The following is an 18,392-nucleotide window of genomic DNA, read 5'->3' on the forward strand; positions in this document are numbered from 1 at the left end:
GACACACTGCGCTGAGGCAGGCAGTACGTTTTTTAATGCAATTCCAACAAGTTTCAAGTTACTTTCAACAGATCACAGTTGCTGAATTACTTCAGCGCTTCAAATGTTTCTAGCAGATGAACACTCACCTACACACTTTCATCTTTATGCCGTTTTCCTTGAAGAGAGTAGTGGGGTGTTGCCATGTGAAACATAACAGTATGCAGGCAGCAAAACGTACCGCTCTTCAGTGACTCCTCTGCTATAGCATAAGGGAGAAATGAACTTGGCAAGAGGCTGGGGTAAGAAAGCAGAAGCCTAAAGGCCCGTTGCAAGTTCCTCAATTCACATTTGTTTGGAGTGACTTTTCCAGGGCATCGAAAGCATCGTCCATTCCATCTCTTCCAAATGCGGTGTGAGTTAACCAACACCCAAAAGCAGAATACAGTGTGTCTCAGGGCTTTTCTACGCTTTGGTACCGTACACACAATGAAAAAACAGGGGAGATCGTACTCCAGACACAAAGCTTTTGAAATGATTCCATGGTCATTTCACTCATGACCCCATGATGCATGCTACTGATCTGCGTGGTTGGCCAGATTAGCTGTGCTCATATGACACGACTTGACAGCAGGCACTGCACAAACTAAGGAGTACGGAGGCTGTGAAAACCCTGGGACTTACTTTCCATAGTACCCAGTAATGGAACAATGCAAACTTTCTGCTTTGCTGTCTGGAAATCATCACAAGACTCCTTCGTGCTGACAGATGATTTGCCACTTTCTATGGCCTTAATATTTGTATTGACCATTCCTAGTATCCTATTCTCAAACGAGCCAAGCACAGTGCCCCAGCCTCATGGCCATTAACCGTTCGACATGATCTGTCGACCAAAGGTACCTTGTCTTACGAGCGGGTGCTCTGCCAGCGTCCATCCACCCCCCATGCCAAAGGATTCAGACCTAGTCGCAGAGATGGACTTGGAGCACTCTCTACCCAGGCCTTGAACGCAGGTAATGAGGAGGTCGCTGCCGGCCGCTGAGTGAGCTGAAGAAGACAGTGTTCAGCAAGAGCCATAAGAAGATAAGGCTAAGGGAGAAAGTTCCCAGAGCTGAGCACGGTTACACCACAGGTCCTCAGTACCACTTCGTGGGAGAAAATGGGCCTGATAGCTCAGGAAGTCAGCAAGTAAGATTATTAACGAGGTCACCTTGAAAGAGATTTATGAAAAGTACAGAGAGATGATTAGGGGTATACAGTTTTGAGAAGGGGTCAGAGAACGAGGTCTGTTTATCCTGGAGCCAAGAAGACCAAGGTGGGGGAATGTAATCCCTCTTCTGCCACTTGTCACATAGGAGAAGATGATCTGGAAACGGGGATGCGATATCGCACCCTACAGGATACAGGCTGCGGGTAATCGGTTATGAAACATTCTTCTAAACAAGAAGTAAGGTGCTGCTGGGCGATGGTTTCACAAGGAAGGTGTCTTCAGCAAAAGCAAGCAGGCTGAATCACCCGTGAGTTGAATGGGCAGTTTTCTGCGGGTTGAAAAATATCCATGGGCAATTTAAGACTATTCACCTCAGAAGCCTCAGACTGAACAAGCCGATTGATGTATTGATCTTCTGTCTTAACAATGGTGTTCAAAAAAAAAAAAAGTTAAAATGGCTTTTGATCACAGCAAGGTTCAGACTCTTGGAAAAATAAGCAAAAGCCAAACCCAGTTACAGGCTTTTTTTGGAAACACAATATGCGGAGAATAGTTAAATTGGGAAAATACAGAGGGAAGGCAGGATATTAAAATTGGCAAATGCTTTTATTCCTATTCAAGGACTAATTGTGCAGCCCCCCATATACAAGGAAATAGCACTGCAAACAGTCTCCTGCTGCACAAGTGCAGGCTGCAGTATCGGAAACGTTACTGGAAAGCATTGCAGCGTTTTACTGTATGGCCCCCCCACCACATATTAGGGAGTTTCCTGCTATGACAGTGTGGGCAAGCTAAATACAGCCACATCTTTGATGTGCAGCTTTACCCCGAGTAACCTCTGTGGAAAAAATGATGAAGCCACAGTAGAGCTCCAAAAACACAGGGCACCAGATCACAGGGGAGAGGGCCTGGGAGAGAAGGGGAAAGGCAGGAGGGAACATTTGGGATAAATGGCGGAAAATTGAGGCACAAAAGGCTCCTCCAGACCAAACCGCAGTCTCCGACTGCCCCTCCTCAACCACCACACGTGCTCACGGGGTGAGATAACACCAGAGGAGAAACCAGGGCTGGCCAGGAGCGCAGCCCACGGGAGGTACTGAGGGACATGGGGCCACCAGCTCACCCCGGGAGCTGATAAGAAACTGCCAGGGCTTCCTGACCCTTCGGCAACAGCCTGACTCCTTCTTCACCTTTTCTTCTCCTGGGCAGCCCCCGAGTCACCACGCTTCTGTTGCCCCGAGAGGCAAACCCACCAAGGAAGCACATGTCGCCCCGGCGCCCCACTCCCCGCTCCTCCCCGGGATGACCCTCCCTTTAGAAACCAATCCCTTTAGGTATGAAATATCGTGTGTCTGGTCTCTGTTCGAGTTTTCTTGGAAAGTCTGAGCAAAGTTAGTTCAGCTGCTGAGTTATGTCAGCAAGGGAAGAGGGGAAAAAAAAATCCCAGCTCTTTCCCCATGAGCTCCAAGTGGAATTTTTGTGCTCACATAACTCAAAATCAGATCTGTATAAAAAAAAAATGCTAAACTCGCTTCTCTCTTTCCAGTGAGTCTTAAAGGTCCCTCCAATAAATTTAGTTAGCATAGATGTTGGGGCTGTGGAAGAAGCAGGAGGGAAGCATTGCTGGCTCTGGAACATCCATCTGCATTTTTCAAACTAAGCTGAAACATCTCTATTAAAGGATGCCCCTCTGCTACCAGCCCATCACAGCTTGAGCAGATGAGTCCTGTGGGCTCGCGTCAACCCTGCATGCCTTTGCTTCTTGAAGGAAACAATATTCAATTAGATAAAATTCAGAAACCCTTCAGCATGTGGGGTAAGAAACTAAACTTCAGAAGATAGGACTGACTGGAGATCCGGCTACCAGTGTAGCAGCATGGATAGTTTCTATTCTTGATTTCCTTCTAGTTCCCTTCCTCACAAAAAAGAGGGGGAATTTTCCTCTTGGAACAGCTGTTTTACTGCTCCAGATCTTGAAGCCAGGGCTGAAGGGTCGTGGCTGCTGTAAGTTTTCCCTCTCCGTGCCACACAGGGCCGAGCTTTCCAGCACCAGGTTTGGGTTTCCAGTGCTGCTCTTTGTCTCCTCACTCAGAAAATGATAGGATTAAGGTGGTAGCGGGGAAGGAATGGTTCTTGGACTGCAAAAAAAGGCAAATACATTCAGAGAGAACAGAGCTGCACTGTCAGAAGGGAAATGCCCTGGTATATAGTTACTCCTAAAAAGCTCTTCCCTTAAATAGGGCGTTTAATAGCATTAAATACACCCCTTGCCGACAACCTTTTTAAGCCTTCACTTGAAATAAAGCTGATAAACCTGCAGTAGAAGAGCCATTAATCTGTTCTACCATGTCAGTTCTCATGTTTTGAGTGGAGGCAGTGAGTCATTTTCACGCAGATGGAGGGCAATGTTTTTCTGTTGGCAGGGCACTGGTTTTTACTGCTGCGGTTGATGCCGATGGGCTGCGCGCTCCCAGAGGAGATACTTCATACCGCTGAGAGGAACCTCCCCCACCTGCAAGACGTGGAAACCTGTTCCTTGGGGTGATGTTTGAGAGCGACACGTTAAACGTGTTTTAGGAATAGCTGCCTACCATAACCCTGCCAGAGTTTCTTTTTCGGCATTGATGTGTGATTTTTTTGGTTCTGCTGGACCAGAGATGAAGAAATCTGAGAATACATGACACCTGGTGTGTATGTATGGACACATACACACACGCGTGAATTAGACTCCTACTCTATAACCTGATTCCATTTGACTAAATGGAAAAAATCAACGCACACATCCCCCTCTTGGGTACCCTGCAAGCTGCAGCCTGATGGCAAAAGCAAACTGGAAAAGGACTGGTACCTATGGGCATTACGCCGATGTTTGAGGGCTGTGGACCACGCCGAGCTAAGAGCAGGTCAGACCTGAGAAAGCCCACACGACACGACACTGACCACCACCACCACCACCAGCGAGATGGCCCTGAACTGTGGGGGGGGTGGGATCCTGCCCTCTCCCCCTGCACAAGCGTTGGGCTGCAGTCATGATCCCACTCGCTTTCCCCTCCAGCCCAACAAACAACAGCCTCACGATGCAGCAGCTCACAGATTTGGGGAGGTTGTGGCACTCCAGAGAGCCCATTCCCTCCAGGCAGATGGGAAGGACCCAGCCCCAGGGCAAGCGCTCCCCTCCATCGTCCCCTTCTCCTCCTCCAGTCCTAGGTTAAAAGCCAGCAGCCGCTACCTTTGAAAAGGTACTACCTTTACAAGGCAGACCCCGACGTGCACGGGGGCTGAGCACCCTGCAGCCACGTGTTGGGGCCAGGGCACGGCACCCTGATGCCACCGGGCAGAGAGCCCTCCAGCTGGGGATGCTTCCAGGGTCACCCTTCTATACCGTACAACTGCTAAAGGACTTAAGTCCTTAATTTCTGAGTTGTTCCAGCATGCCTTTAAAGCTGGCACTTTGCCTTTCGTTGCACTAAAGGTGCCTGATGTAAACCAGGAGACCGTGAGACCCACCGCCCCACACGTATCGGGCATTTAAATACGACGTGGGGTTATGGGGGAACCCTTTAAGCCTGTAAAACCTGCGTGCGGCAGCCCCGCTGTGTGCTTGGCGTGGGCAAAGAGCCAAGCCTCGGGGCACGTGGCGAGGAAGAGCCCGGCTCGGCTCAGGCCCAGCGCTGGAGGGAACCGGCCCAGCCTTGGTTTCCGAGGGAGTTGGGAGAATAAACCCAGCACGGGCGCTGCCGGGGCACAGCCCTCCCTGACGCCTCACACAGCAACGGGTTTGTATTTATTTCTATTGCTTTTGAGGCCCAGTCTTGGGAAAAAAACCCACAGGTTCTGTTGGAGGGGGGGGAGGAAAAAAGAAAAAAAAAAAAAGAAATTGATTTTTCTATTTTTCTTTTTGGTTTTAAAGAACCATTGCCCTTTCTTACTTCATTTTAGTTATTCATTATATACCTCCCCCACTTTATTTTCTATTCCTGACACTACTGCGTACCGCACCACTAGAAACCAGAATTCATCTTTCACTAGCACACACAGCCTACTTCCAAAATCCTAGATCCAAAATCTCCCCCGAGAGCGTATGGGCGAGCATGCAGAGCCCCTGCGCCTGCCAAATTTTCAGATTTTTCCAATGGTGGGAAAAATTTATTTGAACAAAGAACGGGATTTTCAAGAATAAGGAAACTTCCTGCAGACTAGGATTGAAAAATCACCTGATTCTCTGCCTGATGAAGCTGCGGCTGAGTCATCCTCCATTCTCTGGCAAAGGCACAGAATGATTTGTCAGAATTCTTAAAATAGTAAAAAAAAAAAAAAAAAACCACACCAAACATTTTTCTGACTAGTATAAGCTCAAAAATTAATTTAGTTTATTGCATTCTAATATTTGTATTAATTTAAAAAAATATTTTTAAAACCCTAAAATATATTTAAGAAGCAATACAGAAAAAAAAACCACCACAGAAGAGTCACCATTTTTTCCTCCACAAATATATTTCTTCATATATTTGTATAGAGTGCATAATTAAACACCCACACCAGGAAAAGAAAACAGACTCTGGACTTTACTTAGATAAATACCAACAGTCCAAAATGCAGTTCAGTGTGGATTTTTCAGCCTTTTGGTGATTGGCATTTTGTGCAAGAAGTAAAAATCTGCTTGTCATCTCGTCTGTGCCTTCTGGAAAAGAATTTTTCATGCGTATATTGGACGCCAAGCAAAACCCACCTTACGCTACAGCAAATTATGCAGGAAACCTGCCGGACCAGGTACTTTTGGACCACGTCAGCAAAAATTAACAATAAAGGAAAAGCCTCTTTCCCCAGATACAAATACCAACCCCCTAAGCAAGTTAATCCTCATTCCTTTATAAACTTAGACACATCTACCTGTATAACAACTTCCTTTAGGCATCCAGAAAAAAAAAAAGGCAAAAAAAAAAAAAGCAGGGGATGCGAGCGAAACAGTATTGCTGCTCTCTCTCTGCACGACTGGACGATGGTGGCTGCTCACGTAAATACAGAATTCAGCAGACACCCGAAGGAGCTGTAGCAAAACGCAGGGACAAAAGGGCCTTCTTCAGCTGAAAAGCTCCATCTGGCAGCCTTTCTACCGGGGATGTCAGCCGGCGGATCAGCGCGGAGCCGGCAGGCAGCCTCTGCACCTGCAAACCCTCTGGCTTGCAGGGAAACCCTGCCGCTTTCTTTTCCAGCGGACGCTCTGCCCGGCGGAGCTGGTGGGGCTGGAGGACGGCAGCACGAGAGCAACTGGCAAAAATCAATTTTTCTGAAGAATTACGTGGCTTACCTGCAACGCAACATCATTTAGCCCAGTCCCAAGGATTTTAATAGCATCCTCTCTTGGGTGGTATGGCTGCAAAAGCAAGTGATGTCATGGGGAGGAAGCGGTAACAATCATGTGACTGCATCCTCCATCTATAGGATATCTGATAGGAGACGGACCAGTCTGTAATCCCACAGGATTAAACTGCAAGCTGCTTTACCCTGCCCTACCTAGTCGGTCACCATTAGAACATACGCTGCTTTCCTCCCTCCCTGCCCCCCCAACCTGAGCTAATTATTTTTAAAAGGGTTTGTGGATGTATTTTTTTTTTTTGCAACAGCGATAACGATGCCATTTTTCACGAGGAAAAAGCATAGTAAGTATGCTGCCTGCAAACCAAGAAGTATTCCTCTTGACTCTGCAGCAACGCCCCAGTGTCTTACTTTCTCTCATCTCTATGAAGTGCGTAATCACAGCAGCTTGGAAATGAGACAAACCACAATTTCACCATCCCTTGCATTTTTCCTTCTCCTGGTGCTCCATTTCAAGCTTATCCAGACTGACTTCCCTCCATCTTCTGTGTCACGTTCCAGCTTTGCAAGCTCACCTCACAGGTTACACCCCTGTTACCTTCCCTTCTTCATTCTCCCCATCCATCCCTCCCTCCATCCCTCCCTCCACTTGCAGCCTTACGCCTTTTCAATGCGACTGTCACTGTTTGAAAGATCCTCTCCTATATGCCAGCCTACCTTTCCTTTTCAAAACTTCTGCTTAAGTTTTCCCATCAAATATTTAAAAACAAGAACATCCTAAAAGATTTATTTAGAAAAAAAAAACAAACCCACACCAAAACCCCCAAACCCAAGAAACCAAACAATTACCCTGACTTTCACACTCTGGTTAACTGAGTATTACGTCTCAGAAATATATTATGGGGGGGGATTTTGGTTTTATTTTTTTGGAAGGTTTTTTTTTTTTCCTTAGAATTTTATTGTACTCTACAACGTATTTTGAGTTCTACAACAAAATAATAATTTCAAAAGTTCCGATTGTGGAAATTTTGTATGAGCCACCAGGATTAATTCCACAAGGCAGAGGCTGTAACTGTTCTTTGTGAAGATCGTGTACATGTTTGTACACGTGCAATGCGTTTTGTTTCAGGACATTCACCTTACCACTCATTTTCCCGTATTTGAATATTGTGCAGACGGGTTTTACCCTTGAGGGTATCCAGGGCTGTGCTCTGCATTACCAAGCAGATGCAACAGCTAGGTAGAGGCAGATCTTGCACAATCACCCATGAAAAAATCCACAGGTGACTGAAGGCGCACGCATGACTTCCACTCACTTGAAATGAGTTGAGGAACTCCGTTCTGGAAGACCTTTTTGTCCCAGTGTGTTTGAGCGGGTATTTATGGATGAGCCGAGCAGGCAGCCCAGCCCAGCAAAGCAACCCAGTTCATGCAGGGTGTACAAAACCTTTTTTCAGAATGGCTGCTCGACTCCTCCAGATGTTGTCTGTAAGCTGAAGACAAAGTCCCTGTACTCCTTATTTCCCATATGGACTCCCCATACAGAAGTCACAGATTTGGGACTTTCTCATAAAATTTGAACACTTAGCTTGCTTCACCTGAAGTTCCCCCCCCCCCGCCACCTTTCTGGATGAAGCAGCGTGCCTTCAGAAAAGGGATCTGACTACGCCCTTCCCACACAGCACTGCAGACGGCAGCTCTCCACCGCTCGTAGATGAGCAACAGCCCCAGGCCTGCTATAACCATGTCAACGAAGTGTCGAAAAGTGATAGAAGCACCAACTTCCCGCCAGCGTCTGCCCTTTGCGCCCATTAAAATCAGTATTAATAGGCCAATTGAATTCTGTGGAGGAAGTTAAACAAACACTGAGCACTTAATTTCTTTTCTTGGTAGTGTTTTCTGCAATTTTCCTTAATCAGTTTATGAAAGGGAAATATGGAAAACGGCAAACGGCATTTAGTTGGTCAGACACAAACATCTGTACCTGGGAACATCTGTGCCCCAAGACACACTCTGTAACACAAGCACAATGTCCTAGACACAGAATGGTAATTTTGTGCACCAACCAAACGAGCACAAGGGTCTCAATCTCCCATTTTTTCCTGGACAGATTTTTCTAAATTCAGCTCCCAATTTCCTCTTTCCTATCACAACAGCTGAGCTCATCGAGTCTCTGCTGAATGTGTATTTTTAGTTGGATGGTCTAACTGCAAACAAACTAAAGGGACAGAATACCTAATCGTCATTAGAAAATGTGATTCTATAACCTAGATCTGTATGTACAAATTTAAGAGATTGTTAGAAATCATAAGCAGCCAAAAACAGCTCCTAAGAAGCTTTTAACTCCAAGAACACTGAGATTTTCCAAAGTGCTCGTAAATCACTTAACTGACGTTTACAGATTCCAAAATCAAATCAGCTTTCCAAAAACAAATCAGCTTTATTCTTTGGTGTTTTTTTCCAGTGACATTCAGTCAACTGAGTGGTCTCAGGAAAAAGAAAATACACTTCACATGATGTTTTGGAAAAGACTGTTCTTGCTTTTGCTAGCTTGCAGTTTCTCAAGTCTCCCTGTAAATACATTTTTCCTCCTCTCAAAAATAAATCACTCTACAGTTAAAAAGGAGACAATATGCAAAACAAGCTGTAAAGTGCCCTCTTCCCTAAAAATTCAAACTTCAGTTTTACCTCCACTGAAAACAAAATACATAGTCCATCCAATTCCTAAAAAAAAAATTAAAAAAAACCCCAAACCCAGAAAACAAAACCCCACTCTTTTTATACAGCACTTACCTTTAAGTCTTGCAAAATGCTTAGAAGAACTGCAAGAAATATATAGAAGACTTCATTTTTATAACAGAAAACCCATACTGACATACCCATTATGGCTTTTGTTGTTGATCCTGATGGTAGTGAGACAGAGATGGCTGGTATTCCAAATGACTATTTCTAGCAGACTGTTTAAAAATAACCTAAACTCTGTCGTACCCTTAACACCTTGCAAATACTGGACAGAAACAGGAGTCATATGTCAGTACTATGATTTTGTCTGCGCTCCTGCAGCTCAGGGTTGCAGAGAGAAACTGAGAAATGGCCTTTCTGCAATTATGCAAGTTTAACATTTCCTTTCTGAAAGCAGCAGTAAAGTTCAGCTGAAAAAGTTAAGCTGTATTTGAGTGACTTCCACCCTGTCATTAGTCATAAGATATTATAGACCTAATAAAGTCAACTTACTTCCAATACAAATCTACAAAATACAAACTTCTGTTAGAAAAAAAAGGCAGTTCAACGTGTTGTAAGTGGAGCTACGCATGAATTCTGGGAATATTCAACTATGAGCCTCTGATACAGCTGTCAGCTTATCGTGAGCAGTACGCACGTGGGAGAACATACCTGCCATTCCTTACACTCTGCAGCCCTTTCAGCTCTTCAGTGTAACCTCTCTAGCATCTCCGATCTCACACATTTCCTCTCTTTTATTTGAGAATTCATTACATTCACCTAAATGACAGTGTTATTCAAAATACAAAATTTCTTTATGAAAGCATCATGAACGTGGCAAATATAAACCATTCAAAAAAATGTCTTACGCTGTGACATATTACAAAACTCTATTTCTGTTTATGGCAAAGTATTTTATTTTGTAGAAGAAATACTTTCAAATAATACAAAAATGACACAATCATACAGAACCGTGACAAAAACAAGAGAGATGAATACTGAATATGATAACTCATTACCACATCACGACAGAACTCATTACAGCAGTCAGAGTCACAGACCCACAAGAAACACCGACAGCGGTCACTATTTAAAAACACCAACTGAAGCCCCTGACAGAGAGGCCACCAGACATTGCCCCTTTTTATACAGTCACAGAACAATTTAGGGTGGAAGGGAGGTCCCTATCCCAACTCCTGCTCAAGGCAGGCCTAATGTGACTAGGATACTCCGGATTACGTCCAGTCAAGTCCTCAACACCTCCATGGACAAAGAGCTCCACCCCTCTGGGCAACTCTTCCAGTATCTGACCACCCTCATGGGAACACGGTGTTGTCTGTTCTTAGAATACAACAAGTACTTCTGGTGTCACTGCATGGTAATTTTCGATACCTGCTACTATGCAAGGGCCTCCATTGAAAATGAGACGTGATATTCTGACGAACTGGTCTTTTCAAGTAATGAGCACTGAAAAGCTTGCTGTCCCTAGGCTTTTACCCAAAGACTAAAAATTTCTTACACGATATGGGTTTTAACTGCATAGTTCCTATGTCTAGTTGCGCCCAAGGAACCCAACAGACACCCACCGAAGCTTACTGGCAAAAACAGATTTCAGGACGGTTAGCACGATAAATGCTAAATATACTTTAATTTCACATATATTGCTATACGATCGAATCACTTGATGCCTGTAATGATTATAGGCCATACCAGGAAACAGGGAATTCGACTTTAAAATTAAATGTCTGTGTTAGTCATCCTCATTGATTACTGTTTTAGGTTTATAATCTTTTTCCCCCACTATTTTTTGCCTCAGCTTGGAAAAGTAAAAGCAATTCAGTTTCAATTTCAGGTTTTCCTGATTTTTGTCAAGGTAACAGAGTATAAGCTCTTGAAACTCACAAAGAACACTTGGTTACTTTCAAAATATTTGAAAATATTCTGATTGGTTCTGGTAAGTCCATTTAGCTTTTGGCTGTCGTTCTGATTTCCTGATGTATAAAAATCTGGAGCCAATTTGACCTTTACTTCAATTAAGAGACAGCATGATCTTCCTCCTAGGCGATTCCAGCAATTTGCACCTCTTGTGTTGGGCACCTCTCTTTGTAGGTAATGTATAATTAGAAAAAATATGAGAAACTCTATTATAGTAGCTTAGTAAAGAAGTATTTTTACATACTTGCAGGATGCAAGGACACAAAACTGGCATTCTCGGGAATTTAGGGTGACAGTCTCATTAAAACAAACGGTCACAAAGAAGATTATTTCTTACCGGATTTTAGCTGGTCCAATTAGCAATCAAGTGAGCTGTACCTTCCAGAATTATACACCTTCCTCCTGGAAAGTGTCACTGCTCAACAGAACTTGCATGCATTAACCTCAAAGCATACCCTTTAGAATGAACATGTGCTTAAGCTCCCTTAATGCAGCTGCTTTCCGAAATCAGGACATACGTACTTTCCTGAATCAGACCAGAATCTTTAAAACTGCAGAAATTACTGTAGTATTCCCTTAGCGGTCTCTCCCCACAGCTGGCTCACATTGCTTTTTTAACTCCCTTTTCATTAAACAGCAAAACAAAGACCTGTCACCCTTTTCCTTCCTCCGTTTAAACTGAGAATCTAGTTAAGAATATAAAGATACTTTCGACACAACTGAAATGAAAACAATCTATTAGTGCACAGTAAGAACATGCAAATGAATTCTGCAATGTTTAACATCACTTCTAATCAGTGTTAAACACATTGCAGGTGATAATATTTTGCTATAACACAGACAGTGCTAAGGGATACAATGTACATAATAAGCTACAGATAATAAAGCTGAAAAAAGTGACAATTTTAGAACACAGTATTTTCATTTCAGGTATCAGAAACAAAACCAGCTCAATGGTTCCATTCTACTGTATGACAAATACTGAAGAACAAAATTTCAGTCTTAAAATACATCTTAAAGTAGGTATTTTCCTTCAAGGAAAAAAGGCACTATAAATAAATTACACTACAGTGAATTTGCCTGAACTCACTTTGTTTCTGTCTTCCAGCCTTTAAGTCAAATAAAACAGCATAAAAACTGTACACGCTCTTAACAGGATAGTCGATCTTTTATAAAATAAGTTGTCTTCAGAGATGTCAGTTTCACAACAAGGAAAAACCAAGCCTTGTTGCAGTCGCTATTATAAAATATATATATGTATATATATTTATATATATGTTTTTGTTTACTTTTACTTTTTTTACTTTTTTTATTTTTTACAAAACGTGTATATTAGCTTTTGCACAATTTTTTTTTTAAAGAAACTTGGCTAATCTAATAACTTCATTAAAATAAAAGCGATAAATACTTCATGTTTACAATGCAACATGTCATACATCATCAGCTGGCAGAGGAGGTATGTTAATCCTTGGTCTTGTAAAAAAAGCTATCTTCTCTCTGTGATCAAAACAAGATAAAAAGGAAGTCAATCAAATATATGCCTATATTTGTTTTCCCCAAGAACATGGTTTCTTTACTCTGGTTAGTGGTTAGTTCTTTGTTACTTACATACTGAACCAATGGTTTATTTGAGTACAAGAAACTTACAAAAACTATTAAACCTCACTGTAGACTTTTGGCAACATTCCGTTGAACACAATTACTATTTTTGAAAATTTACAACTCATTGAACATCAGTCATAGCTGACCATGAGAAGGTTTCACAAGGACAAGCCCCGCATAGGCCCCTCTGTAATGCAAAGCTCACCCTTGTACATTTATTGCCTATAACAAAAGGAAAAAATAAAAAGATGGCATTCAGAGTCATCTTTTTGCTTCGTTCTTGAGCAAACAGTACATGCTGTAAAGAAAGTATCATGAGAAATGGATGTGTGCATATAAAGGGCAAGAATTTAAACAAGGAAGACAACTCTTGCTCAATTTCTCCATCTCATTTCATTCAATTCCCTGTATCTTTTTATATCTCAGTAGACAAAGCATAAAAATCCCTCTCTCACTACCAGAAACGTAAGATGTAAACACATCCCTAAAATTTCCTTTCCTCCCCACCTCTGTGAGAAAGACCTTTCCAATATAATTCAAGCAAAAAAATTACATTAAAGGACAGAGAGCTTTTCTATTTCATTTAAGTATTCCCTGCAAAAGAGTTCTAACAATCTAACTGCTGGATGAAACAGTATAACGTAACATTGTAGCTGAATTGTCCTCCACTGCTGCACTAAGGTTTTCTTACTCTTAACGTTACTCTCTCAATAAAAATTACAAAAATTTTAATGGTGAAGTAATAAAGTGTTCCTGTGAAATGCACTTTTTTTTTTTATCAATGCCACTTGAACACAAAATAAACTGTCAGAAAAAAAAAAATAAAGCTAAGAGAGGACATGCGAACCCGTGTGAACACAGACGAAATAGGAAAAAAAAAGCCCAAAGAAACGGCTTCTTGAGAGAGAGAGCTGGAATATTATTGAGTAACTTTTTGTCAGAGAGTGCTACTAGTAATACACATGTATTACATTAAACAAGCTGCCAAGGAGATCAAGGGAACAACAAAAATTTCTATAGGTACATTAACGGTAAGAAGACGACTAGGGAGGGTGTGGGCCCCCTCAGAAAGGAAACAGGGGAGCTGGTGAGAAGTGGTATGGAGAAGGCCGAGGTTTTCAACGACTTCTTCTCCTCAGTCTTCACTGGCAAGGGCTCCAGCCACACTCCCGGAGTCACAGAAGACAGGGGTTGGAAAGAACTGCCCATCATAAGTGAAGATCAGGTTTGTGACCATCTGATGAACCTGAAAGCGAACAAGTCCATGGGACCCGATGGGATACACCCAGGGGTACTGAAGGAACTGGCGGATGACGTTGCTAAACCGCTCTCTATTATATTCCAAAAGTCATGGCAGTCTGGTGAAGTTCCCACTGACTGGAAAAGGGGAAACGTAATCCCCATTTTCAAAAAGGGAAAGAAGGAGGAACCAGGGAATTACAGGCCAGTCAGTCTCACCTCCGTGCCTATAGTAAGATTATGAAGCAGATACTCCTGGAGGCACTGCTGAGGCAGAAGAATAACGAAGAGGTGATTGGGTACAATCAACACGGCTTCACCAAGGGCAAATCCTGCCAGACAAACCTGGTGGCCTTCTATGAGAAGGTCACAACATCAATAGACAAAGGGCGGGCAAATGACATCATTTACCTGGCCCTGTGCAAAGCCTTCGACACTGCCCCGCATGGCATCCTGGTCTCCAAGCTGATAAAATATGGGTTTGATGGACTGACAATTCAGTGGATAAAGAACTGGCTTGACGGCCGCACCCAAAGAGTGGCTGTCAATGGGTCCATGTACAAGTGGAGACCCTCAAGGATCAGTACTGGGACCGGTCTTGTTTAACATCTTCATCAGCAACATGGACAGTGGCATAGAGAGCACCCTCAGCAAGTTTGACGACAACACCAAGCTGTGTGGGGCGGCTGACATGCTGGAGGGATGGGATGCCATCCAGAGGGACCTTGACAGGCTGGAGAGGTGGGCCCATGCCAGCCTCATGAAGTTCAACAAGACCAAGTGCAAGGTCCTCCATCTGGGTCGGGGCAATCCCAAGCACCGATATAGGCTGGGCAGTGAATGGCTTGAGAGCAGCCCTGAAGAAAAGGACTTGGGGGTGCTGGTGGACGAGAGGCTCAACATGAGCCATCAGTGTGCACCAGCAGCCCAGAAAGCCAACCACATCCTGGGCTGCATCAGGAGAAGCGTGGCCAGTAGGTCAAGGGAGGTGATTCTCCCCCTCTACTCCACTCTTATGAGACCCCACCTGCAGTACCGTGTCCAATTCTGGAGCCCCCACTACAAGAGAGATATGGACTTGCTGGAATGTGTCCAGACAAGGGCCACGAGGATGATCAGAGGGCTGGAGCATCTCTCCTATGAGGACAGACTGAGAGAGCTGGGGTTGTTCAGTCTGGAGAAAAGAAGGCTCCGAGGAGACCTTATAGTGGCCTACCTTAAGGGGGCCTACAAGAAAGCTGGTGAGGGACTTCTTAGGATGTCAGGTAATGGTAGGACTAGAGGGAATGGATTAAAACTAGAGATAGGACGATTCAGACTGGACGTGAGGAAGAAGTTCTTCACCATGAGGGTGGTAAGACACTGGAACAGGTTGCCCAGAGAGGTGGTGGAAGCCCCATCCCTGGAAGTTTTTAAGGCCAGGCTGGATGGGGCTCTGAGCAACCTCATCTAGTGGGAAACGTCCCTGCCCATGGGAGGGGGGCTGGAACGAGATGATCTTTAAGGTCCCTTCCAACCCTAACAATTCTACGATTCTATGATTCTATTTATGCCCACAGGCTTGCACTGAAAAACTGACAAATCATTGGAACTTAATAGTGACTAGACTAAGATGAATCATGTAAGCTAAGATTGCACTTGAAGACTTTTTTTTTTTTTAAAATTTCATGTGTTTTGGAATTGTAAAACTGCAATTTTACCTTTGCTTTGGCTCTTTGCACTACAAATAATTCAAAGGAAACTCTTGTGTCCAAATCAATATAGTTAAATAATAATCAGTTTAAAATTACTGACTACATAGAAGCCACACAGAATTGAAGCTAAATGCTTCAGAGAGCTTTAATCTCTCTAATGCACTGTTGCTATGCTATGCTACTGCAGTACACGTTACCACTTACCTAAAAGTCTGCACCTGAATAGGCTCCTTCTGATTTTGCCCACGCAACTGGTATATTTCTTTTGATGCTTTCTTTAGCATCTTTTCAGCTGCTTGCTCTTGATGATGTTCAAATTTGGTCTGTCTGGTCTGAAAACAAGAATATAATGCTTGAAATGGTCACGTGAATAAATAAAACACAAGTTAAAATAATGGATTTTTTTTTCCACTCATCACAGTAAAGAAAGCACACAGTACATTGTCTGAAACAGCTGATCATCTAAGAACTACAAATTCCAAAGACTGACAGTATTATATTGTATTAAATTCATGAAATTTACTGCACACAGATCTGTCAAACAAGACCTTAAAATAAATTTAGGCTCACTCTTCATCTCAGATAATCCAATGGCAATTTTGTTTGTTGTGCAGTTTTTCCCACTTTTTGCCTATAATTTCTTTCTCTAAGAAAAGGAAAAAAAAAAATCATACGCTTAGGGGACATTCCAAATACTCATAAAAAATGAAATATCAAATCAGCAAAATTTCTTTCAAAGATCAAAAATAAGGAAACCATTAAAGTTAAAATAATAAATATCTAAAAAAAAATGCAAATGAAAACACAAAAAAACCCCAAACCGAAAATTGCCACTGACAAATAGTGCCATTGTCCAGTAATTGTCTTCAAATAAATACAAAGTTTGGTAACAGTCAATGCAATCATTTTTATTGTGCTAACTTCAAGAACATAGAAACAACATTCGTTGTTTGAAGTTCTGTAAAAACAGCTCTTTATAACATCTTGTGGCAATCAAGAAATTTTGAAACCGTAAGTTTCTGAACATGTTGAGCCCTCATCTCATATTACCATACCTGCCTCTCTGCTTCCTTCAACAAGTTCCGGAATCGCTCATCCCGAAGGACCCAGTGGGGTAGATCTGTCTGCCCTCTGAGTTGGGCATCTTCCAGGCGCTGTCTCAACTCTCTTAAAACACATATCTCCTCATTCAGCTGTCTCTGTCTAGTTCTGGATGCCTGGAGATCCAGCTCCAGGTCTAAGGACGTCCTTGCCATAAGCTCAGCCAAAGATGATCTGCAGGACTGCTGAGTTATTAGGATTCAAATAAAATGCAAAACGTATTACTCTCAACATGGTATACTGGCCTATTTTAGCTATATAGAAGCATACATTTTCTATACTTACTTCATACACAAAGTTTTTCTTGACACAAAGTTTTGGAGAGATTATTTATAACCCACAGTGAAAAAGCTAACTGGCTGTAGGGGTTTTCCACACCATACTAAACCTCTTAATTAATGCTTTCTACTGCCTCATTTTGGCTTATAAATATTTAACTAATTTAAGTTTATGGACCAAACTTTTATCTTAGGATGATAATAAAAGTGATGCAGTGTGAAAAACTCATAACTGAGTCATGACATCAGGAAATACTCTACTGAGTAAGATTCCCCTTAAAGGGCTTTATTCAGTATTGGGTTTAAGATGCATTCTGAATCAAAATGGGAGGCATGGCTGTCTACTTGCCTACACCAGCACTAAATTAACTTCTGCTGACTGCGCTAAGCCATATGCCATTTATACACAAGGCATTACCACCTTACCTGCCCTTCTTTGCCTACTTCTTCTGCAGAGTGCAGGGTGGCACGAGGGAGAAAGGAAAGCTTAACCTATTAATTTCTGAACACCTGGGCCTCAAATACTACAGTCTGCCAGGCTGCGCAGGAGGGGAGCTCAATGTTTTACTGTCACATTCACACACATTTCTCTAGGCCTGCACCCTGCATCATAAACTAGATTTTAAAAACAAAGTCTACATCTAAATCATTATGAATTCAGTCCCCATTAAACTAATTCTTGTCTGCCACGCTTTTTTTTTTCCTCCTCAATAATTCTTCACAACTATGTTTCACTTCTCTATGTCTACCTTTTTGCTTAAAAAACCCAAACCACACCCAAAACATGCACGCACACCACCAACCCCCACACACATTACAGAAGCCTCATACGTCTCCTAGAAACATCAGAACGTACCAGTAGTCATCTACAGCTTAGGTATAAAAGTACCAGCATTCTACCACCTTAGTGAAAAGTAACAATCAGTTTCCTAGGCATACCTGCTTATACCGTAGAGTACGCCTCTCCAACGTATTCCGGATGAAAGGGGACTTCCTTGGCAGGGTTGAACTGTCGCTGTCACTGCGATACAGCTGATTAGAAAAGATAATGAAAACACAGATTGCTTACAAGGTCATCTACATTAAGAAATCTGGAAATTTTTTCTGCTTTTGAAATTTATTTTTAGAAGTAGATGGAAATTGTCTTGTTTTAAGCAACTGTTTTTTTCAGCTTTAGTCATTTATAAATATTTATATATAATAGTGCTCATCCTGTATAGTTACAATAATTCAAGAAAACTTCAAAATCATCAATGTTTTACTGGTAAGCTTCATCAAGCATTCTACTAAAAATCAAATAAAATGTAACCTCAAAAA

The 18,392-nt window shown here is 42.6% G+C and overlaps 2 protein-coding genes across 9 annotated transcripts in view; both read right to left on the reverse strand.

The window, feature by feature from the left end:
• Positions 1-9,516, reverse strand: part of CLCN4 (chloride voltage-gated channel 4) — a 49,970-nt gene extending 40,454 nt beyond the window's left edge. Inside the window, exon 1 of one of the 2 annotated variants that reach the window (XM_074606703.1) lies at positions 9,385-9,516. In XM_074606703.1, coding sequence (XP_074462804.1) covers positions 9,385-9,388 — 4 coding nt within the window. In that variant the 5' untranslated portion in view covers positions 9,389-9,516. Of the gene's footprint in view, positions 1-6,497; positions 6,577-9,384 lie in introns of those variants that run through there. The other variant, XM_074606714.1, reaches the window with a different exon arrangement.
• Positions 9,517-12,441: 2,925 nt separating this feature from the next.
• WWC3 (WWC family member 3) overlaps positions 12,442-18,392 on the reverse strand; it is a 102,468-nt gene continuing 96,517 nt past the window's right edge. For 4 of the 7 annotated variants that reach the window (XM_074606728.1, XM_074606775.1, XM_074606767.1 and 1 more), the window contains exons 20-23: positions 18,015-18,107; positions 16,752-16,982; positions 15,901-16,028; positions 12,442-12,658 (exon numbers count right to left, since the gene is read on the reverse strand). In XM_074606728.1, coding sequence (XP_074462829.1) covers positions 12,592-12,658; positions 15,901-16,028; positions 16,752-16,982; positions 18,015-18,107 — 519 coding nt within the window. In that variant the 3' untranslated portion in view covers positions 12,442-12,591. The remainder of the gene's footprint in view (positions 12,659-15,900; positions 16,029-16,751; positions 16,983-18,014; positions 18,108-18,392) is intronic. The other 3 variants (XM_074606784.1, XM_074606757.1, XM_074606746.1) reach the window with 1 other exon arrangement.

This window comes from Larus michahellis, chromosome 1 (genome assembly GCF_964199755.1).
Source record: "Larus michahellis chromosome 1, bLarMic1.1, whole genome shotgun sequence".
NCBI lineage: Eukaryota > Metazoa > Chordata > Aves > Charadriiformes > Laridae > Larus > Larus michahellis.